At 43.2% G+C, this 24,385-nt stretch overlaps 1 protein-coding gene across 4 annotated transcripts in view; it reads right to left on the minus strand.

Moving 5' to 3' along the window:
- The window catches only part of ASB14 (ankyrin repeat and SOCS box containing 14), a 94,025-nt gene that overhangs the window by 67,523 nt on the left and 2,117 nt on the right, over positions 1 to 24,385 (minus strand). For 3 of the 4 annotated variants that reach the window (XM_033925886.1, XM_033925887.1, XM_033925884.1), the window contains exons 2-6: positions 18,375 to 18,566; positions 17,814 to 17,866; positions 11,378 to 11,509; positions 11,103 to 11,261; positions 5,634 to 5,879 (exon numbers count right to left, since the gene is read on the minus strand). In XM_033925886.1, coding sequence (XP_033781777.1) covers positions 5,634 to 5,879; positions 11,103 to 11,261; positions 11,378 to 11,509; positions 17,814 to 17,866; positions 18,375 to 18,499 — 715 coding nt within the window. In that variant the 5' untranslated portion in view covers positions 18,500 to 18,566. The remainder of the gene's footprint in view (positions 1 to 5,633; positions 5,880 to 11,102; positions 11,262 to 11,377; positions 11,510 to 17,813; positions 17,867 to 18,374; positions 18,567 to 24,385) is intronic. The other variant, XM_033925885.1, reaches the window with a different exon arrangement.

Raw genomic sequence — 24,385 nt, forward strand, 5'->3', positions numbered from 1 at the left:
GCTTATAACATCTTCCATGCAGGGGTGTCTCTTCGGCATTTTCCATGTGTTCCTTTTGCATTAATTACTAGTTCTGACAATGGCCCTAGTGCTGCAAATTCTTGTCTTTCAAAATATCGTGTTTTCAGCTATCCTTTTCATGTAGGAATTATTAATTCAGAAACATGATTTTCAGGGAAATGCTAGAGGAGAGAGAAAATTCCCTTTACAGATTCAATTCCACCCTAAGTGCTGTTTGAGGTGTCTATGTGAAGTCTATTTTATAAAAAAAAATAAAAAAAGACAAGTAGGTGCCACCTTGTCTTGTTAAAATGCTAGTGTAAGGGACAGGTTTAGACCTGGTGTAAACACTCACAGTAATACTTGTATTTGTCAAAGATGCATGTAACTTGTAATATATTATAATCCCTGCCCCACTCTTGTGTATGCCTAATGGCAAAGTATGCACCATCATTTCAAAATGCATACCTGTTGTGCAAATGATGCATAGATGAATAAAATCTACATTGAGGGTAATTTTGTAACATATACACCATAGCAAGGTTTCCAAAGGACCTATTTCCAAATGACAAAGCTTTGGTCTTTGCTCTTCTATTTAGTTGCACTCCTACATCATGGGCATAAAATTTATATATTAGCTGAAAAAATATATATCAAAACTACTACGTGATTTTGCATATAGATAGTGAACAACAACAAAAAAGGAAATAGTGGTGTCCTAAATCAGTGTTTTTCAACCTTTTTTGGGCAAAGGCACACTTGTTTCATGAAAAAAATCACGACGCACACCACCATTAGAAAATGTTAAAAAATTTAACTATATTGACTATATATAAAGTAATTCTCTTGAATAGGAATCAAATAAACACAAAGAAAGTATTTTATAATTACTTTATTATGAAATATTAAGTAAACAGAATAGTGAAAAATTATAAAATACTTTATTCAGTGCGAAACCTGGGCCTGTTTGGCTGAACACAAAGCTGATATTCTGGCTGGAATCGAAGAAAGACACACACGTAGCTCTTCGTCAACAGCCGTTCCCTTCACCGCCCCGTCACCGTCACCGCCATCCCTTTCACCGCCCCGTCACCACCACTGCCATCCCATTCACCGCCCCGTCACCGTCCCCGCTGCATCCATATAAGCCTTAGTACTGTAATATTTAGCTTATTCCTTTCTTATAAATCAAAGTTCCTGCTGCTGAACTAGAGAAAGAGATGTTCAGCTGGCAGGGCTTTGTTTATAAATTTTTATCAACACAACTAATATACTATTTTATCCTAAAGCAAAAAATAAATAAATAAATATAATTTTTTTTTCTACCTTTGTTGTCTGGTTTCTGCTTTCCACATCTTCTCATTCAATTCCTTCCATCCACTGTGTGTCTTCTCTCTACGTCTTCCATTTGCTGTTACTGTGCCTCTCCCTTCACACCCCCCTCCCAATTGGTCTAGCACCCATCTTCTTCCCTCCGCTCCCCCATAGTCTGGCATCTGTCTTCTTCCCACTCTGTCTTCCACATTTCCCTTCGGGGTCTGTTCTTCTCCACCCTCCTTCAATGTCTGTCCTATTCCTTTCCACCACCACCCTTCCCTCCCTCCTTTACCATCTGTTCCTTTCTACTACCCTTTAGCTCCTCTCACGTGGCTTATCTATCTACCTTCCTCCCTCTTATTTTCATGGCACGTTACAATGTAATTTGTGCAAGCCACTGGAGCCTGCGAGCTCGGTCCCTGTCCCATCCCCACAAACCATCTCGCTTCTGTGCTCCTATTTTCCCCATTTCTAATATCTCCCCTATGTATCTGTCATTGCCCCCCCCCTGTGTCCATATACCATCCCCATGGCATGTCCCCTTTATGTCTCTGTCCCTATGCCCCATGCACATAATTTCCCCTCTTTCTGTTACCTTCCTGTGTCCAGATTTCCCCTATCTTCCTCTTCCATACCAGTGTGTCTCTTCTTTTCAACCCCATCTAGCTTTTTTCCCTCTTTCTTCCCCCCCCCCCCTGCTTCTAGCATCTGGCTCACCTGCCTGTCCTTCCCTTTCTTTCCTGCTGTGGGTTTTTCTTTCCGTCTTCATCCCCTTGGCCCAGAATCCTTTTCCCTTTCACTCCCTCCTTCCAATTTGAGCCGGGAACACGAGCGATCGCACGGTCCCCGCAGCCACCACTCGCCTGCCCAATCGATCCTACTGTTTAGCCAGCTCTCTCCCTTCGCCTCACCTTAGTTTGTAGGTTTTGTTTTTCGGCGACATGCACGCTTTCCCAAAGAGCCGCGCACGCGCGGCTGCTCAGTGTTCAATCTTCTGCTCTGCTGCAACTTCCTGTTTCCGGTTGCGTCAGAGCAGAAGATCGAAACTGAACAGCAGCGGGGACCGGGGGAGTCTCATGGGAGCGCGTGCGGGACCCGGCCTGAGGCCTAATCAGTGTCTGCACCGTATGGCACACCAGGCAACATCTCGCGGCACACTAGTGTGCCGCAGAACAGCGGTTGAAAAACACTGTCCTAAATACTCCTGTCTCATCACACATTTGGTTAATTGCTGATGATTCAAGATCTTAGCACACCAGTACCTATGTAGTGGTGCAAAGCTCAACTGGCATGAATCCAAAATATGGTTGGGTCACCGTGGAGTCACTACTTTCCTGCCTGTTGCAAATGTTAGAGGTGGATATAGAGGTCCAAATGGCAGATGAGTAATCAATTAATTCTAAACTAACATTTTGTGAACAAATTTGTGTGGCATTGTTGAAAGAATAGATTATGCATCTCTCTAGATATACTTGAAGCTTTGTGGTTTGTGTTAAGGAAGACTGCAAGATAAAGAAATTACCCTGAGCTTTTCCAGAAGTAATTATAGCATTTTTTTTTTCATTTCTGCTATTTTCATATAGATGTTAAAGTTTCGAAACTCGAGGAATGTTTCAGTTCTTTGAATAGGAGAGCGTGCTGAAAAGTTCTGAGCCCAGCCAAGAAGGGAATGACTTAGAGCCTTGAAACTTACAAGTTGTTCCACATATTCACCCCTAAGTTCAACACACTTGGCACATCATATCTGAAGTTTCTGTAACCCTTCCAAAAAAATACTTTGATGTCTGGTCACTGAAATACTGTTCTGCTGCCACAATCACTCAAAAATTGTCGCCCTTTCAAACTCTTTTTAAGGTTTGGAAACAGAAAATAGATGGAGCCAAATCTGGTGAGTAGGGTAGTTATCTATGCACTGAAACCCCCAAACATCTATTGTTTTGCAAGCCTTGTGAACAGGTGCATTATCTTGCAAAAAGAGAATTGCTTTCCACAACTTCCCTCTCCTTTTTTCTTTCAATGCCACATAAGAACATAAGAAGTTGCCTCCACTGGGTCAGACCAGAGGTCCATCTCGCCCAGCGGTCCGCTCCCGCGGCGGCCCATCAGATCCGCAACCTGTGAAGTGGTTTCTGACCACTTCTATAACTTACCTCAAGTTCTATCTGTACCCCTCTATCCCCTTTTCCTCCAGGAACCTATCCAAACCCTCCTTGAACCCCTTTACAGATTTCTGGTCTATCACATCCTTCGGAAGAGCGTTCCATGTGTCCACCACCCTCTGGGTAAAAAAGAACTTCCTAGCATTTGTTCTAAACCTGTCCCCCTTCAATTTCTCCGAGTGACCCCTAGTGTTTGTGGCTCCCCTCAGTTTGAAGAATCTGTCCTTATTCACTTTCTCTATGCCCTTTAGGATCTTGAAGGTTTCTATCATGTCCCCTCTAAGTCTCCTTTTCTCCAGGGAGAACAGCCCCAGCATTTTTAACCTGTCAGCGTATGAAAAATTTTCCATACCTTTTATCAGTTTAGTCGCCCTCCTCTGCACTCCCTCTAGTACCGCCATGTCCTTCTTGAGGTACGGCGACCAGTATTGAACACAGTACTCCAGGTGGGGGCGCACCATTGCGCGATACAGCGGCATGATGACTTCCTTCGTCCTGGTTGTTATACCTTTTTTGATGATGCCCAGCATTCTGTTTGCTTTCTTTGAGGCTGTCGCACACTGCGCCGATGGTTTCAGTGATGTGTCGACCATCACCCCCAGGTCCCTTTACAGGTTACTCACCCCTAGCAGTGTTCCCCCCATTTTGTAGCTGAACATCGGGTTCTTTTTCCCTACATGCATGACCTTGCATTTCTCTACGTTAAAACTCATTTGCCACTTTTTTGCCCAGTCTTCCAGTCTCGTTAGGTCCCTTTGCAGGTCTTCACAGTCTTCCGTGTTTCTAACCCTGCTGCAGAGTTTGGTGTCATCAGCAAATTTGATAACCTCACATTTTGTCCCCGTCTCCAGATCGTTAATAAATATATTGAACAGTAGAGGACCCAGCACCGACCCCTGTGGAACTCCGCTCATGACCTATTGCCAGTCTGAGTATTGGCCCTTTACTCCAACCCTCTGTTTCCTGCCTGCCAACCAGTGTTTGATCTATCGGTAGATATCCCCTTGCACCTCGTGGTTCCACAGCTTTTTAAGTAGCCGTTCGTGAGGTACCTTATCGAAGGCTTTTTGGAAGTCAAGGTAGATGATGTCTATGGATTCCCCCTTATCCATCTGGCTGTTTATTCCCTCAAAGAAGTACAGCAAGTTCGTGAGGCATGACCTTCCCTGGCAGAAGCCATGCTGGCTCGCCTTCAGTTGTCCATTGTTTTCTATGTGTTTGCAGATTGTGTCCTTTACCATTGCTTCCATCATCTTTCCCGGAACCGAGGTCAAGCTCACAGGCCTGTAGTTTCCCGGGTCACCCCTTGATCCCTTTTTAAAGATGGGCGTGACATTTGCTATTTTCCAGTCCTCTGGGATCTCCCCAGTTTTTAGGAAGAGGTTACATATTTGGCGAAGTGTCTCTGCTATTTCGTTTCTCAGTTCTTTAATTGACACAGCAAGTTACAATAATATTTTGAATTAACTGTTTGGTCCCTTGGAAGATAGTCATTACAACACCTTCCTGATCTCACAACGTTGTGGCCATGACCCCTGAAAATGTTGCAAAATCAACTTGGAATTGTCCCATCGATGTTTTTTCTTGTCAGCTTTCAAACATTTGGGCACCCACTTGGTTGACAGCTTCTGCATACCCAGCTGCTCATAAATTTCCCTAGATATCTGTAGTGTCTCAGCAATTATTTTAGCCAATATTCACCGATCTGCCAAAATCAGGTCATGAACAAGGTCAACAATTTCAGGAGTTGACACCATTTCAGGCCTCCGAGACCTTACTGCATCTTCACTCAATCTCCATGCTGAAAGTTTGCACACCATTTCTTCACTGTGGAGTATGATGGGCATTTGTCACTCATGTTTGCATTAAACATTCGTTGCTGGAATAGGAGCTTCATGATGGCTTGGAGTTGCACACTTGAAACTCCACTTGAAAATTTTTGTTGACATGGTTCAATCAATGATCTGCAACAATGTCAAAACATAGCATTACGATTCTGCAAATTGGCACTCTGTAAAATAAAATAACTCTTTTCAGCTATAGTGACAAAATAATGCTCAGAAGTTAGGAAGTTTGTTGGGCTGAGAACTTTTCAGCACCCCCTCGTAATAAGCTAAGATATTTTTCTGAGATAGCTTAGACTGATTCTTTTCTTACCTTTGTGCAGAAATATGTCTATGATTTCTGTATGACCATTCTGTGCAGCCAGCGCTAGAGGTGTGAGCCCATAAGCACTAGGTGGATCTAGGTCAGCTCCTGAGGAAATCAGAAGGTTCACTGCCTCCTTTCTACCAAGTCTGGCCGCCTCATGTAAAGCTGTTCTTTTATTAACACACTGCAAATTCACATTTGCTTGAAAGCGTATCAGCAGTGAGACAATACCATAGGCAGCATGACGGATTGCTGGAAAGGCAAATGATAGAATACCATCATCACTTGAAACACCATCCTGAAAAACCTCCCGAGTTATGTAAATGACTTCTAGCTGTAGTAATTTGTCATACACATTTTTTAAAATGGCTCCAAAAGAGTTATTTGGATGATTCAAGCTCATTAGATTTGTACTGCAGAGATTTACCCTAGTAACATCTTCGAAAAGGCCTCCATTGAACTCACCTACGTCAGTGTTTTCCAACCCTGTCCTGAAGGACCACCAGCCAGTCAGGTTTTTAAGGTAGCCCTAATGAATATGCATGGAGCAGATTTGCATGCCTGTAACCTTCATTATATGCAAATTTCTCTCATGCATATTCATTAGGGTTATCCCAAAAACCCGACTGGCTGGTGGTCCTCCAGGACAGGGCTGGGAAAGACTGGCCTCCGTAATCGTGACTATACCGATCTATCAGAATATAATACTCTAAAACAGGGCTGCCCAATAGAGAGCTGCACGGGAACGGGGACGACGGGAATCCCGCGGGACCCGCGGGCATCCCGCGGGTTCCCCCTTTGGGTCACGGGGAACCCGTGGGGACGCCCCTAGGGTCGCGGGGATCCCGTGGGGACGCCCCCTAGGGTCGCGGGGATCCCGTGGGGACGCCTCCGAGGGTCACGGGGTTCCTGCGGGGCTGGATGTACTCAGTCGCGCGGCTCTTCTCTCTACCTTCTCTGCTTGCAGCACAGAGCCGAACGGAAGTCTTCCCAACGTCAGCGCTGACGTCGGAGGGGAGGGAGGGCTTAAGCAAAGCCCTCCCTCCCTCCGACGTCGGCGCTGACGTCGGGAAGACTTCCGTTTGGCTCTGTGCTGCAGGCAGTGCAGCACAGGAGAGTAGCCTCGCGGTTCGAGTGGCTACCAAGGGAGGGGGCGGTCCTCCCCGCCCCGCCACACCCCGCCCCGGTTGCAGCACAGCCGGCCAGGTCCCCTTACTTTTGTGGCACTTCCCCGACCGACCGACAACAGCCCCGGTCCGACAATCCTCCCTGCCCTGTAGCCGCGAATCTAAATTATCTTCTTACAGCAGCTGTAATAAGGTAATTTAGATTCGCAGTTAAGGGCAGGGAGGTTTGTCGGACCGGGGCTGTTGTCAGTCGGTCGGGGAAGTGCCACAAAAGTAAGGGGACCTGGCCGGCTGTGCTGCACCCGGGGCGGTAGAGAAGGAGTGGGGAGAAGGACGCTGAAAGGCCATGGGGAAGACGGGAGGAGGGGGGGAAGGACTCTGAAAGCACTTGAAGACAGAGGAGGGAGAAGGACGCTGAAAGGCCATGGGAAGGGCGGGGGGGGAAGGACTCTGAAAGCACTTGTGGAAGACAGAGGGGGGAGAAGGATGCTGAAAGCATATGGGGAAGACAAAGGGGTGGAGAAGGACGCTGAAAGGACATGGGGAAGATAAAGGGGTGGAGAAGAATGCTGAAAGGCCATGGGAAGGGCGGGGGGGGGGAAGGACTCTGAAAGCACTTGTGGAAGACAGAGGGGGGAGAAGGATGCTGAAAGCACATGGGGAAGACAAAGGGGTGGAGAAGGACGCTGAAAGGACATGGGGAAGACGGGGGGGGTGGAGAAGGACGCTGAAAGGCCATGGGGAAGACAGAGAGGGAGAAGGACGCTGAAAGGACATGGGGAAGCAGAGGGGGGAGAAGGACACTGAAAGCACATGTGGAAGACAGAGGGGGGAGGAGGACGCTGACAGGACATGGGGAAGATGGGGGGAGAAGGATGCTGAAAGGAAATGGGGAAGAGAGAGTAGGGAGAAGACGCTGGCAGGGAAGAAGACAGATGCCAGACTATGGGGGGAGCGGAGAGAAGAAGATGGGTGCCAGACCAATTTGGAAGGGGGAAGAAAGGGAGAGGCACAGTAACAGAGCAAATGGAAGATGCAGAAGGAAGAGAGACAGTGGATGGAAGGAATTGAATGAGAACATGAGGAAAGCAGAAACCAGGCAACAAAGGTAGGAAAAGAATTATATTTCTTTTTTTTTACTTTGCTTCAGGATAAAGTAGTATATTAGTTGTGTTGATAAAAATTTATAAACATTAGAGGCTCTGGTAGAAACCCATTTGCAAAGTATGTATTCTTCCCAATTAATATTTTCAAATTAATAAAGTCTTTTTGCTTATTTGTAAATGGGTTTCTACCAGAGCCTTTAATTCAGTAGCATAATTAAATGAAATAACTATTTCTGAAGTTTATATGGACGGGCGGGGACGGAGGGGATTCCTTGCGGGGACGGGTGGGGACGGAGGGGATTCCTCGCGGGGACGGGTGGGGACGGAGGGATTCCTCACGGGGACGGGTGGGGACGGGTGGGATTCCTCACGGGGACGGGTGGGGACGGGTGGGACTTTGGTGGGGACGGGTGGGATTTCTGTCCCCGCGCAACTCTCTACTGCCCAATTCCGGTCCTCGAGATCTACTGGTAGGCCAGGTTTTCAGGATAACCACAATGAATATGCATGAGAGAGATTTGTCTGCACTGCCTTCTTGGTATGCAAATTTCTCTCATGCATGTTCATTGTTGATATCCTGAAAACCTGGCCTGCCAGTAGATCTCGAGGACCGGAATTGGGCAGCCCTGCTCTAAAATCTCTGAAATCTTAGGTCTGGTCCAAATGCCCTTGCAACAGCAGACTGCTCTTTGAAGTTGTCCCTTACCCTAAAGTCAAAGGAAGCTCCTTGCAGTTTCCAGTCTTCCCTCATTTGCCTCTCATAAGAATTGCCATATTGGGTCAGATCAAAGGTCCATCTGGCCCAGTATCCTGCTTTCAGCCATGGTCAATCCTGGTTACAACAAATTCCTGGCAGAATCTCCCAAAAGAAGCAAGATCCCATGCTTTCCCATTTTAAATGATTAGCAGTAGCTTTCCCCCTAGGCCAACATTAATAATGATTTATGGAATTCACCTCCAAGGAATTCATCTAAACTTTTATTGAACACAGCTACAGTACATTAACTGCTTTTATTACATCATCTAACACCACATTCCAGTTAATTATGTGTTAAGTGAAAAAAATGTTTTCTTCTATTTGGATTTAGTTCACATCACTTTCAATAGTAACTTAAGGTAGCTTATTTTTCAGGTACAGTAGATATTTCCCAGTCCCTAGAGGGCTTACAATCCAATTTGTATCTGTTAAGTAACTTGCCTAAGATCACAAGAAGCAGCAGCCTCTCTCTAGAACAATTCCATCTTGTTTATATCTTTTTGAAGGTGTGGTCTCCAGAATTGAACACAATATTCTAAATTAGTTCTCACCAGAGTCTTATACAGGTTCATCAATACCTTTTTCCTACTGGCCATACCTTTCTTTATGCACCCTATGTGAGCAGCAGACCACCCATGTGGAATCTGTATCCTCTCCCAGGCAGAGCTGCCCCAAGTTGGGGAAGTCTCCCGAAATGGATAAAAAAAATACCCCAAAATAATAAAAACCAAACAAGCTGATCAGAATGCACCTTTTCAGTTTGCTTGCGAAAGGAAAAACTGGAAAGGGCATTATATGCCACTTGTGAAGGAGGAGGAGCTGAAAGGTGTGATTGGCAACCTTCTGCAACAGTTAGCGACCAGAGGATATTCACCTACAATACGGACTGCTATGTTTATATACGAGAAACAAAGTGGCATTGTGACACTCAAAAGGTGAAGGGTAGAAATATGTAGAAGCTGATAAAGATAAGGCTGAATTGTGAGGGGCGCAGTCCAAGATGGTGGCAGCAAGGTATCGGCACTCCTGATCTGGCTTGGAAGAGGAACAAAATCTTTTTACCTCTACGTTGAAATGCCTCACTCTAAATGCAAGGGGATTGCTCGACCCAATCCTTCAACAGCGAGAACTTCCTCCCCTGCGCAGCAGTCAATTTTGGAGTTCACCACCACCTCGGGTCTCACTGTGGTATCCAGAGAGGCATCTATGCTATCTCTGGCAGGAAGAGGGGCCGAACTCCTAGACCTAGAAACATCACAGTCTCCTCTGGTAGCTGTTCCAACACTGTGCCCTGCTCCAATCACAGCTCAGCTTGGGGAGCCTTACCAGGAGTTGTTCGCGGGGGAGACCCCAAATCGAGAGGCAGCTGCTGTGAGAATAGGGAGAGAGCAGGGAAATCTAGGAACCAACATGGAGGTTTGCTCTCAATTGATGAAACCTGTGGTGGTGACTTTACAGAGCATTTGAGAAGCTCTCTCAAAGCTGAACAGCACAGTCAACAAGTCTTCACAGGATGTAGTGGCTCTTGTGAGTACTGGGGAAAAAAACTAGATGGTACTAAAGAAGAATTTCTATTAAATTGAAACAAGTTAAAGATAGAGCGGAAAGCCTTCAAGTTATATCATCAGGAATTGTAAAAAGATAAAATTTTGCTAAATAGGGAGGTTGAACAATTGGAGAATTACAATCGTAGATTGAATATACATCTTTTGAATTTTCCAAAATCTCTGGGTATAACTCCTATGGAAATATTTAAAAAGTATCTCATTGAGGTTTTGAGATTTCCCTTGAATGTATTCCGCCATGGAATCATATATATTGTTTGCTTGTAAGGAAGGAAGGACCTAGTGAAGTTTGAAGAATGGTCTGAAATTTGTCAGCTAAGATTTAATGCTAAGAAATGGAAGGTTATGCATTTGGGCTGCAAAAACCAGAGGGAATGGTACAGTTTAGGGGGTGAAGAACTTTTGTGCATGAAAGAGGAGTGGGACTTGGTGTGATAGTATGTGATGATCTTAAGGTGGCTAAACAGGTAGAAAAGACGATGGCGAAAGCTAGAAGGCTGCTAGGAACTGCACCTTCAAAAAGATATAAATAGGGTGGAGGCAGTCCAGAGGAAGACTATTAAAATGGTCAGTGGCCTTCATCATAAGGCATAAGGAGACAGACTTAAAGATCTCCTGCAAGAGGTGGTGGAGACAAAGATTGTCTGAATTCAAGAAAGCATGGGACATGCATGTGAGATCTTTTAGGGAGAGGAGGAAATAGTGGATGCTGTAGATGGGAAGACTGGATGGGCCATTTAGCTTTTAGCTGCCATCATGTTTCTATATTTCTATCAAATAATGGCTAAACAAATATCCAAATATATTTGAAATTATATCAAATTAGTTTAAATATAAACATTTTTAAATTAATTGAGCAAAAATACATTAGTGTGGACCTCCTATGCAATTAAAGTTTTGAAAGTCAGTCTTTGATTTACCTACAACTAGAGGAGAATCTCCATCTTCATTCTTAGAATCAGGGCTACAGCCATTAAGAAGGAGAAAGTTGACATTGTCCAATCGGCCTTGTTCTACTGCAACATAAAGGGGAGTCTCGCCTTTCAAAGTGTTCTGCTCCCACAGACTAGGAGATGAAGCTGAAAATCATAGTAAAGGGGCAAACCTGACATAAGTAGTCACCAAGATCATGTCAATCAAGATATTCTTAAATTTAATACACATAAGAATATAAAAGCAAAGAAAAAAACCCCACCTTTTAAAGTAATTTCTAGAATGTTCTTATTTAACTGCATTGCAGCTTCATGTAACGGAAGCACACCATTCTCATCTGCTTCATGAAAGGCAGATTGATGTGTGACCAGCTTTAGCAAAGCTTCTTCTTGGCCTGTAAAACATCCAACATTAAATTACCCATAGAAGAATTAGAATTTCCATCATTGTGGTTCTAACATAGATTAAACAAGTCAGGATGCGTCTGGTACTATATATTCTTCCTGGATAGCTGATCTGTGCAGCCACACTGTTGGTGACATCACACTGATGGAGCTGATCCAGGCCAGTCTCAAGCACAGAAAGCTTCTAGAAGAAGGCACAGTGGCAAGATGACCTTTTGAGGTTCCTTCCAGCATTTTTTTGTGGGGAATGGAAGGGAATTTTTGGGTGTCATCCTTGCTCTGCCTTTTCACTATATAGATAGTGCTGGGGCAGTTAAGACAATTTTCTGCCCAGCAGTATCCATATAGCCTTTTAATATCTTTGTATAGAGAAGTTATATGCTTCCTAGCTGATGGTAAATCACGTGCAGGTGGAATATCCTTTGATTTGGCATGCTCTGTTCCTTGCCCTAAGAATATAAGAATTGCCATACTGGGACAGACCAAAGGTCCTTCAAGTCCAGTATCCTGTTTCCAACAGTGGCCAACCAAGGTCCCAAGAACCTAGCTAGATTTCAAGTAGAAAAACAGATTCTATGCTGCTTATCCTAGGAATAAGCAGTGGATTTCCTCAAGCAATCTCAATAATGGCCTATGAATTTCTCTTTTAGAAAATTATCCAAACCTTTTTTTATTTTTTTTTTTTATTTTATTTTTTTTAATTCTTTATTCCTTTTTAATCATTCAACAAGTGTACAAGAAAAATCATACATAGGCTCAAAAACAACACTTGATAAATCCATCAAGACAATAACAATTGTATATATATATATAAATCCATAACCCACCCGCCCTCCCAACACTATTCTTCTTAATTCATTTTACCCTCTCTTCAAGTGTACAAACCCTCCCCCCACCCTTCCTTAAATAATTTATCTTCAAAAGAAAAATGGTGTTTATTCATTACAAAACAATGTTAATGTAATATTTTAATAAAACTTTTATAATTTCCATTTTGTACCTTTTTTAAACCCTGCTGATTTCACCACATTTTCCGGCAACAAATTCCAGAGTTTAATTACACGTCTGAAGAAATATTTTCTCTAGTTTGTTTTAAATTTATTACTCAATAGCTTCATCTCATGTCTCCTAGTCCTAGTATTTTTGGAAAGACTAAACAAGTGATTTACATCTACCCTTTCCACTCCATTCAGTATTTTATACACCTCTATCATATCACCCCTGAGCCATCTCTTCTCCAATCTGAAGAGCCTTAGCCACTTCAGCCTTTCCTCAAAGGGAAGTCATCCTATTCCTTTTATCATTTTCTTCACCTTTCTTTGTACCTTTTCTAATTCCACTATAAAGAGATTATGTCCTTACCAAGATAATATCTTTTCCAGTAGAAGGTTGTGTCAATCTAGACAAGCTGTGAGCCATATTCAGAAGGAATCCACTCCAAATTTTTTTTCTGTAACCCTCCTACTTCACCTGGAGCTCTACTGCAACCTACAGTTAGTACCCAAGCATTGAAGAGCTCCATCAAAATTATGTGAGGTAAGGAAAAAATGGGAAACTTCCCAACAAATAACTGTTCTGCTCAAATCTGATAACACATGAACAAATCTTGAAGAATTAACTGCCAACAGAAGCATCAAAGGAGCTAAGGTAGTACCCCTGTAGCCACTAACATATTATACAGAATTCTTCAGGGCCAAAGGGTTGACTGGCATCCAAGATACAGCTTTGGAGAAACAGAATGAGACAGTAGGCAGGAGTAGGAAGGAAAGGGCAGGGGTCCAGAATGACACACCTATCTACTGGAAAAGATATTATCAAGGTAAGGACATAACCTCTTTTTCTAGTGCAATAGGTCTGTCATTCTGGACAAGCAGCAAGAAAAGAAGTGGAAATGTCCTATATAGACTGGTGGACTCATGTGTGTTTCAAAAAGTAACTCAATGACTTGACATGTACATGTTTCGGCCCAGATGGCTTCCCTCAGGAGTCTTAAAAATCTCGTGGTTGATACGAATAGATTGGTCCACAAAAAGAGATCCACTCAAATCGTGGGTACAAAATTATGGATGATTGAAAACTCTGAAGTAAATGCTGGAGCAAAGTCGATTTTGTGCGTGTTCTGGACAAGCAGGACATACAAAAGCAGTCCCAGAAATCTAGGGTGGCCTATAAAACTGAGGACCCTCATGTACCGCAACATCCACCCTGTAAAATTTGGTAAACGTATGCAGGGTGGACCAAGTTGCTACCCTACAAATCTCCTTAGTAGAGACTGCCCTAGCTTTGTCCCACGACGAACCTATGCTCATAGTCGAATGTGCCTTCCCACAAATAATGTAGGCTGACAAAATGGCCTTACGGATCCATCTGGAAATCGTGGCCTTGGAAGCAGGTACCCCTCACTTAGTTGAATGAGCAAGTCAGCACGAACAAATGATCAGAGTCTAAATTCATTAGTGACCTCTAAATAACATAAGAACATAAGAACATAAGCAATGCCTCTGCTGGGTCAGACCTGAGGTCCATCATGCCCAGCAGTCCGCTCACGCGGCGGCCCAACAGGTCCAGGACCTGTGCAGTAATCCTCTATTTATACCCCTCTATCCCCTTTTCCAGCAGGAAATTGTCCAATCCTTTCTTAAACCCCTGTACTGTACCCTGCCCTATTACTCCCTCTGGAAGCGCATTCCAGGTGTCCACCACTCGTTGGGTAAAGAAGAACTTCCTAGCATTCGTTTTAAATCTGTCCCCTTTCAACTTTTCCAAGTGTCCTCTTGTTCTTTTATTTTTCGAAAGTTTGAAGAATCTGTCCTTCTCTACTCTCTCTATGCCCTTCATGATCTTATAAGTCTCTATCATATCTCCTCTAAGTCTCCTCTTCTCCAGGGAAAAGAGACCCAGTTTCTCCAATCTCTCAGCGTATGAGAGGTTTTCCATCCCTTTTATCAAGCGTGTCGCTCTCCTCTGAACCCTCTCGAGTAACGCCATATCCTTCTTAAGGTACGGAGACCAATATTGGACGCAGTATTCCAGATGCGGGCGCACCATCGCCCGATACAATGGCAGGATAACTTCTTTTGTCCTTGTTGTAATACCCTTCTTGATTATGCCTAGCATTCTATTTGCTTTTTTAGCGGCTGTTGCGCACTGTGCCGTCGGCTTCATTGTCATGTCCACCATTACCCCCAAGTCCCTTTCTTGGTTGCTCTCATTCAATAATATCCCTCCCATCGTATAATTGTACCTCGGGTTTCTGTTTCCAACATGCAATACTTTACATTTCTCAACGTTGAACTTCATCTGCCATCTCGCCGCCCATTCCCCCAATTTGTTCAAATCCCTTTGCAATTCTTCGCATTCCTCTTTAGTCCCAGCTCCACTAAATAGTTTTGTATCGTCCGCAAATTTTATTATCTCACACTTCGTGCCTGTTTCTAGATCATTTATGAATATATTAAATAGCAGCGGCCCGAGCACTGAGCCCTGCGGAACACCACTCGTGACCCCCATCCAGTCTGAGTAGCGGCCCTTCACCCCTACCCTCTGTTTCCTACCCGCCAACCAGTTTCTGATCCATCTATGTACGTCTCCGTCCACTCCATGGTTCTTCAGTTTCCGGAGTAGACGTTCGTGAGGCACCTTGTCAAAGGCTTTTTGGAAATCAAGGTATATGATGTCTATGGGGTCTCCTCTGTCCATCCGTTTGTTAATTCCTTCAAAGAAGTGCAATAAGTTCGTTAGGCACGATCTCCCCCTGCAGAAACCATGTTGGGTTGTTTTCAAAAGTTCGTTTCTTTCCAGATGTTCATCGATGTGTTCTTTAATCAGACGTACTCATTACACATCCAACTTCTTCAAAATATGGTCCTGGTTTTTAGAACCTGTAGGTTAGAATACAGGTAAACGGACTTCCTGATTAGCATAAAACACCAAAACCACCTTCAGCAAAAAAGAAGGAATAGTACGCAGTATCCAGTGTCTGATATTTTAAGGAAAAGCTTTCTACAAGAAAGAGGCTGGAGCTCCGAGACTCATCTTGATGAGGTTACTGCTACCAGAAAAACTGCCTTTAGCATTAAGTCCAAGAGGGACACTCCTCCAGCAGCTCAAATGGAGGTTTGATGAGATCTCGCAGAACCACTTTAAGGTCCCATGAAGGGAAAGGTGGTTTGATTGGTGGATGCTAGGAACTGCACCATGGAAAGCACCCTTCAGAAATCTGGTTATGTCTGGATGAGAAGCCAGCATAGGTTTGCCGTCCCAAGCCCTGAAACAAGAGAGCTCTGCTACTTGAACCCAAAGGCCAGCTTGGAGAAAAGCTAACACCACTGAAACAGGAGCTGAAAATGGCTCCACATGTTCTTGGGCACATCAATGCTGGAAAGTCTTCCATGTTTCAGCATAGGCACAAATCCTGAGTAGCAGCAGATGGTGAAGCAGATGCTCCCTGAGAGGCTATAGCTTGATGAAGCAAATCTGACATGTTTTCCATAAAAATGGTCATTAATTCTGAGAAGAAAGCCAGTCCAGGGAGTGAGGAATCACCCTGTGCTGACTGTAATTTGCACTTCTTGAGCTGTGGAGCATCTACGTCCTTTCGTGTGGAACAGTCACTACTTCCAGGCCCCAAGAATAGAAAAGGCCGCCCCAAAGGGCTAGCCACCCTTTTTGTCAGCTGAGCATGTGGAGGAGAGGTTATGCTGGCTCTTCGAGCCGCATAAGGACACTCCTAGGGCAAAATTTGTACAACCCTGGTATGAAACTGGGGTAGAAGAGTGCAAGGACTGTATCCCAACTGGTTTTGAGGTAAAATTTTAGTTCTGGAAGTGCAGGGCACTTTTGAAAAAATTATCACTAAAAATTTGAAGATGGCCACCAGCAAGATTTTTGCATTTAAAATCGCTAAAATAACAAGCTTTTCAAAGTTTAAAACTGGTGATTTTAGGATTTTTTTAAGGAGGGGTACACATACAGAAACCTTAATAATGTAAATTTCAGACTGCCCCTTTACCTCACAGACTAAAACAGCCTTACTCACTGTGACCTGTGCTAGCAATGTGCCTCAGCTTGCTTCAGCTCTTTACAGTAACAGGAAATGAGAAGAGTCACTTTCTCATGCTGGAAGTTGTTTCTTCAAAGGTGATGTTGGGCTGCCAGACATGACATCTGACCGTACCCCCACTCTCGTGGACTGACAGATGTGCTACCAGAAGAGGGGAGGCAAAAAATGCAGCCGGTATCCTGCAAGACACTGCTGAGCCTCCAATGGATGCCTAACAGCCTGCATTCAAACTCCTGCTAAGCAGTAGGTGAGGGACAGCAAGCGGGGATGGCCCCAAGCTCCAAAAATACTTGTGCAGGCTGGCTAACAGTTACCACCACGAATTGTCCTGTCAGCTACAAACCTCAGTCTGCTTCTTATCCACACAGGCAGAGCAGACACTGAAGATGGAAGGCTCTGAGCACCAAAAACACTGAATAAAATTAGAAAACTCCAAATAAAATAAGAAAAAGGGAGACCAGAACAAAAACACGCCTTCCAGCTTGCGTTCAGAAGGAAAAAACTGCAGGTGGCAGTAGAACTCCCGGTGAAGTAGGAGGGTCACAGAAAAAATCTAGCGTGGATTCCTTCTGCATATGGCTTGCGTCCATGGGGAGATAACCCGCTTATCCAGAATGACACACCTATTGCACTGGAAATCATTTTTGAGATATGGCAACCAGAATTGCACACAGTATTTGAGGTGTGGCCATATCATAGAATGATACAAGGGCATTATAATGTTTTCATCTTTGTTTTCCATTATTTTCCTGATAATTCCTAACATTCAATTTGCTTTCTTAGCTGCTGCCGCACATTGAGCTGAGGGTTTTAATGTATCCTCAACAATGACACCTAGATCCTTTTCCTGAGCAGTGACTCCCAACATAGAGCCTTGCATCATGTAGCTATAGTTCGGGTTCCTTTTTCCCCACATACATAACTTTGCACATTAAACAACATCAGCCATTTTGATGCCCAGTCTTCCAGTCTCAAGTCCTCTTGCAATTTAACAACTTTGAACAACTTTGTGTCATCAGCAAATTTAATTTAATTAGCTCACTAGTTAGTCCCTAACATCCTAGTTCCTAATACTAGAAGGGCAAAATACTGGTAGGGCCATCACCCTTGTGACCCATCCTATTCCGCTGCCTATGCAGCAAAATGTATAATTTCCTCTGAAAGAATGACCTCGGTGTTTATTCATATAGTTTAGATAAAAATCGGTACTTTCGATATCTGTTAATACTTACCTGCCCGTATCGCTGCAACTATTTTTTCATGTTCAGGACTCAGGAAAAGGTAGCTGTACAAAAGGAGAATGCCAAATTATATTCCTGTAACAGTTGTGAGGAAATAACAAGACACTTCAATATAGACAGAAATTGAAATACAGTACTACAAGTCTTATATTACACAAAAACTTTATTAAATCAACACTGAAGCTTCAAATATAGCATTCTTTCTAAATTTTGGTGTCCAGTGTGTCACATACATGAATATTGCCCTTATGGTGTGTCACAACAGAAAAAGGATGGATATAAAAGGCTCAAATTGGAGAGCAAATATTTAGGATCTCTGCCTTTTTTATTGTAATATTGGATCCCTTGTATAAAAGTCATTGTGCCAATTTCAGCAAATAAATATTTCAGGCTGTATGTGACTAACTCATCACTTCCTCCATAAATATTAAAGACCAACCTACCTCGACCATTGTCGAGAACTTAAATTAAAGATGTAAGCATTAAAGAACTTCAGTAAATCAGTTCATGTCTACCTTAGAGTCCACTGTCATGCTAGACGTGTGTGCTTACCTGTAGTTCTCCATATCATTAGTGGTAGTATCTCTCTTATAGATGTCCTGTAGACTTTGCTGAATAACGTATTGTGTGGCAATATCATCACCGAGATCATCGTCATAACTTGTAGAATTATGCATGCTAATGAAACAAAACCAAACTCCAAATTAATTCTGAGCTTCACTGAACTGTTGTTGCCGCAGTTACCTAGTACAGAAAAGAAACTCAGTGAAGCCTAAAGAAATAAAAGGTTTGTTCATATAGGTCCTATCTTAAGGTCTATATCATCAATATGTACCCTGTTCACTTGTTTACAGTATAATAAATCTCTAAGAAATATAAACAAGCATAAACTTTTTCTAATTTAGCTCCTGTGTTAATTTACTTGCAAAGTACATATTCCTAACAAGGTAGCACTATGTAATTTTAAGTTAGAGCATGAAAAAAAATAATCAGATGAACAAAATGAATTCTAACAACATATTACAATGAACAAATTTTTTCAAAAGTTTTGCTTCCTTTAAACAAACTGGTGATTATTGTAGACTTCCTCAAATTAAAGACAAATATAATTTCCCACTGACTGTATCATGTAGAAACTTTGAGAAACACGATGGTATCTTTAATGCACAAAGTTTCTGATATGCTGTGATAGTTCACTGTGGCTAAAAGTGTTTTCCTGCTGATTTTTGTTTGTACTCAGTGTCCGGTGCATCTCATTGCATTGTCCAACAGTAGTCACCCAGCATTGATGGATTCCAGTTGCCCAGATATCTTTTTTCCATAGTAGCAATGTCCTGGTGAAACCTTTTGTCATGTTCATCACTGACTGCACCAGGTTTTGCAGGGAAGAAGTTCAAGTGTGAATGTAGAAAGTGCATCTTTCATTTGGTATATATTAGTTGTACATGAATTTGGGAAGGGGGTGGGGGTTAAATCTTCTTGGTGTATGATATTGAAGACTTTTCAAGTGATGTTGTATTATAATTAGAACATAAGAACATAAGCAGTGCCTCTGCCGGGTCAGACCACAGGTCCATCCCGCCCAGCAGTCCGCTCCCGCGGCGGCCCAAACAGGTCACGACCTGTCTGTATCACCAGAAGGGGCTCCCTTGCCACCTTGGTTTCTCATTTAAATCCTGTCTTCCTATCGAGGTCCTAACCCTCCGGTCTTGCACATGCACGACCTGGTTTGGTTTCTATACTCATTACCTGGTTAGCTTTCTATACTTGTGTTACATCCCAGCTCCTCCCTCAGTATCCCACGATCCCTTTATCCTTCAGGAATCCGTCCAATCCCTGTTTGAATCCCTGTACCGTATTCTGCCTGATCACTTCCTCCGGTAGCGCATTCCAAGTGTCCACGACCCTTTGGGTGAAAAAAAACTTCCTTGCGTTTGTTCTGAACCTATCTCCCTTCAGTTTCTCCGAATGCCCCCTCGTACCTGTTGTCCCCTTCAGTCTGAAGAATCTGTCCCTATCCACCCTCTCTATGCCCCTCATGATCTTGAAGGTCTCTATCATATCTCCCCTGAGCCTCCTCTTTTCCAGAGAGAAGAGCCCCAGCCTATCCAACCTCTCGGCGTATGGGCAGTGTTCCAGCCCTTTTACCATTTTCGTTGCTCTCCTTTGGACTCTCTCAAGTACCGCCATGTCCTTCTTGAGGTGCGGCGACCAATACTGAACGCAGTATTCCAGATGTGGACGCACCATCGCTCGATACAATGGCATGATGACTTCCCGCGTTCTGGTTGTTATGCCCTTCTTTATGATGCCAAGCATCCTGTTGGCTTTTTTCGAGGCTGCTGCGCACTGTGCAGATGGCTTCAGTGATGCATCCACCAGCACACCCAAGTCTCTCTCAAGTCTGCTGTCTCCCAACAATACCCCCCCCAATTTGTAGTTGAACAACGGGTTCTTTTTCCCTATATGCATGACCTTGCATTTGTCCACGTTAAAGCGCATTTGCCATTTGTTTGCCCAGTCTTCTAGCTTGTCCAGGTCTCTTTGTAGATCCTCACACTCCTCCCTGGTCCTAACTCTGCCGCACAGTTTGGTATCGTCTGCAAATTTTATAACCTCGCACTTTGCCTCCTTTTCCAGGTCATTGATAAATATGTTAAAGAGTAATGGCCCCAGCACCGACCCCTGTGGTACACCACTCGTGACTCCCCGCCAGTCAGAATATTGACCCTTTACTCCGACCCTCTGCAGTCTGCCCGACAACCAGTGCTTGATCCATCTTGTTTGATATTTACTGTACACTTGATGTAAGTTTAAAAATGAATAAAGAAATTAAAAAAAAAAAAGAAAGTGCATCTTCAGTGACATGTTGCACTTCATGGTTTTGTATGCTTTAAGAAGTTTTCAACCAATTGAATATAGTTTGGTACTCTGTAACTGCCAAGAAAATTCTCAATGACATCCTTGAATGCTTTCCAGGTAACTTTCTCTGATGTGACTAACAGATCTTCATATCTCTCGTCATTGATGAGGTGTCTGATCTGTGGACTGACAAAAATGTCTTCCTTAATCTTGGTGTCAGTTATTCTTGAAAACATCTGTCTTAAATAAAGAAAACCTTTGCCTTCCTTGTTCATCGCTTGTACAAAATTTTTCATCAGCCCAAGTTTTATGTGAACAGGAGGCAAAAATATCTTTGTCAGGTCAACAAGTGTACCACATTTTTCTGTCCTGGAACCAAATTCTTATAGAGTGGCCTTTTGAATGTAATGCAACTTCTTAGCACCGTTGTCCCATTCACAAATAAAACAGTACTTGGTATATCCAAGCTGCGTTCCAAGTAGTAGAGCTACTATTTTAAGATCACTGCAGATGCTCCAGTTGTATTTTGTGTACTGGATATGCTTTAACGGCAGTTCCATGTTTTCATATGCTTTTATATAGCATCCATCAAGCCCATGTACAAGCATGCCCAGGCATACATCATTTCCATGGACGTTTTGCAAACTGCCCTGAATGTATGCCTGGAGATGCCCACACTATATCCAGCAAGGCATAAGGTGAGCAAAAAAAACTATATTAAGAATTAGGCTAAGAATTAATTGCATTAGCCTGAAAGTATAACAAGAAATTGTAAAAATGTACTTTTTTGTTAAAACTGTACATGATACGTAATTTTAAACATGATTTTCATGATCAGCAGACAAAAATCTGTAAGATATACCTGAAAGTGTTGAAGAAGCAAAAACATTGTTGTCAGGTGTTGTCAACAATGCACAAAACCTGATCTGCCATCAAAAGAACAAAAGCAACAGTGGAGGGAGGTGGAAGTTAGATAACTGACTTAAGATTTAGATGTCATGGAATGTGTGTTCATGACTATTGTCTGCCATAGACTTTGTTTGTGACCTTGAACAAGTCACTACCTACTTCTGGGGCCCAAAATGAATTAAGGTGCTTGTCTTTTACCCTCTCTCCCCCCTTTTATCAAGCCACGTTAGTTTTTTTTATTGCTGGTTGTGGTGTTAAAAGCTCTGACGCTGATAGGAATTCTTTTTTTTTTTTTAAATCTTTATTCCTTTTTATTTCTTTCAACAAGTGTACAGTATTATTACAATTAATTTACATAACACACTTGGCATTCTTAAACAATATTATTATACATGTTTTTATTCCCCCCCCCACCTCCCACCCTTTTCCATATCAATAAAATATTCCTTCCAAATTTATATATAATTATACATCCCTTTTTGATAATACAATTAATCTGACATGAAATCTGTCCCACCCCCCATCCTTAACATAAGAACATAAGCAGTGCCTCCGCCGGGTCAGACCACAGGTCCATCCTGCCCAGCAGTCCGCTCCCGCGGCGGCCCAAACAGGTCAAGACCTGTCTGAATCCCCAGAGGGGGTCCCCTTGCCACCCTGGTTTCCCATTTAAGTCCTAGCTTCCCATCGAAGTCCTAACCCTCCAGTCTTGCACATGCACGACCTGGTTGGGTTTCTATACTTATTACCTGGTTAGCTTTCTATACCTGTGATACATCCCAGCACCTCTCTCAGTATCCCACGATCCCTTTATCCCTCAGGAATCCGTCCATTCCCTGTTTGAATCCTTGTACCGTACTCTGCCTGATCACTTCCTCCGGTAGTGCATTCCAAGTGTCCACGACCCTTTGGGTGAAAAAAAACTTCCTTGCATTTGTTTTGAACCTATCTCCCTTCAGTTTCTCCGAATGCCCCCTCGTACCTGTTGTCCTCTTCAGTCTGAAGAATCTGTCCCTATCCACCCTCTCCATGCCCCTCATGATCTTGAAGGTCTCTATCATATCTCCCCTGAGCCTCCTTTTTTCCAGAGAGAAGAGCCCCAGCCTATCCAACCTCTCGGCGTATGGGCAATGTTCCAGCCCTCTTACCAGTTGGTTGCTCTCCTTTGGACTCTCTCAAGTACCGCCATGTCCTTCTTGAGGTATGGCGACCAATATTGAACGCAGTATTCCAGATGTGGACGCACCATCGCTCGATACAATGGCATGATGACTTCCCGCGTCCTGGTTGTTATGCCCCTCTTTATGATGCCCAGCATCCTGTTGGCTTTTTTTGAGGCTGCTGCGCACTGTGCAGATGGCTTCAGTGATGCATCCACCAGCACACCCAAATCCCTCTCAAGACCGCTGTCTCCCAACAATGCCCCCCCCCAATTTGTAGTTGAACAACGGATTCTTTTTCCCTATATGCATGACCTTACATTTTTCCACGTTAAAGCGCATTTGCCATTTGTTTGCCCAGTCTTCCAGCTTGTCCAGGTCCCTTTGCAGGTCCTCACACTCCTCCCTGGACCTAACTCTGCCGCACAGTTTGGTATCGTCTGTAAATTTTATAACCTCGCACTTTGCCTCCTTTTCTAGGTCATTGATGAATATGTTGAAGAGTAACGGCCCCAGCACCGATCCCTGTGGCACACCGCTCATGACTCCCCGCCAGTCAGAATATTGGCCCTTTACTCCGACCCTCTGCAGTCTACCCGACAACCAGTGCTTGATCCATCTGTGCACATCCCCTCCCACCCCGTGGTTCCACAGCTTCCTAAGCAGCCTTTCATGTGGTACCTTGTCGAAAGCCTTTTGAAAATCGAGGTAAATGATGTCTATGGGTTCCCCATTGTCCACCCGACTGCTTATTCCCTCAAAGAAGTACAGAAGGTTTGTTAGGCATGACCTTCCCTTATAGAATCCGTGCTGGCTTGTTCTCAGTAGGCCATTTCTCTCGATGTGCTCGCAAATGCCGTCCTTGATCATTCTTCCTCAAACACTTTAAACACTTGATCCTTTAAACACTTGATCTTCCTCAAACACTTCAAACACTTGATCCTTCTTCCTCAAACACTTTAAACATTTTATTATACCCAGTAATGCACAACAATAAATATCCCATCCTATTACATATATCTCCTTATTTTTCATAACAAATATTTACAATATTTTTCCCTCCCTATCCCTCCCATCCCATCCCATTTCTATATATTATCCCCTAAGGAAAAAGAATAAACTTTACTCGTTTACTCGTTACTGATAGGAATTCTATGAATATCAGAGCTTTTACCACTGCAGTCGGCGATAAAAAAAACCCTAAACGGACCTGATAAAAGTGGGGGTTAATTTGCACAGATTAGTCAGATTATTATTATTATTACAGTTTGCTAATTATCCAATTAGGTAAATTAGGTAGATATATGAAACAATAAGATTGTACTATAAAACCTGCAGTGAAATGAAGTCATTTTTAAATATGAATGTTAGCATAACAAATATTTAATGAAACACTAATGGAAGGAAAACCACAATCTAGATATATGATGTCTATGGGGTTTCCTTTGTCCATCCGTTTGTTAATTCCTTCGAAGAAGTGTAATAAATTCGTTAGGCACGATCTCCCCTTGCAGAAACCATGTTGGCTGGTTATCAGAAGTTCGTTTCTTTCAAAAAGAAAACTTTGATGAACATTTTGAAAGAAACGAACTTCTGTGTATTATTGCTTAACAACTTTTTAAATTAATCATT

The sequence above is a fragment of the Geotrypetes seraphini genome, chromosome 17, assembly GCF_902459505.1.
Source record: "Geotrypetes seraphini chromosome 17, aGeoSer1.1, whole genome shotgun sequence".
Lineage (NCBI taxonomy): Eukaryota > Metazoa > Chordata > Amphibia > Gymnophiona > Dermophiidae > Geotrypetes > Geotrypetes seraphini.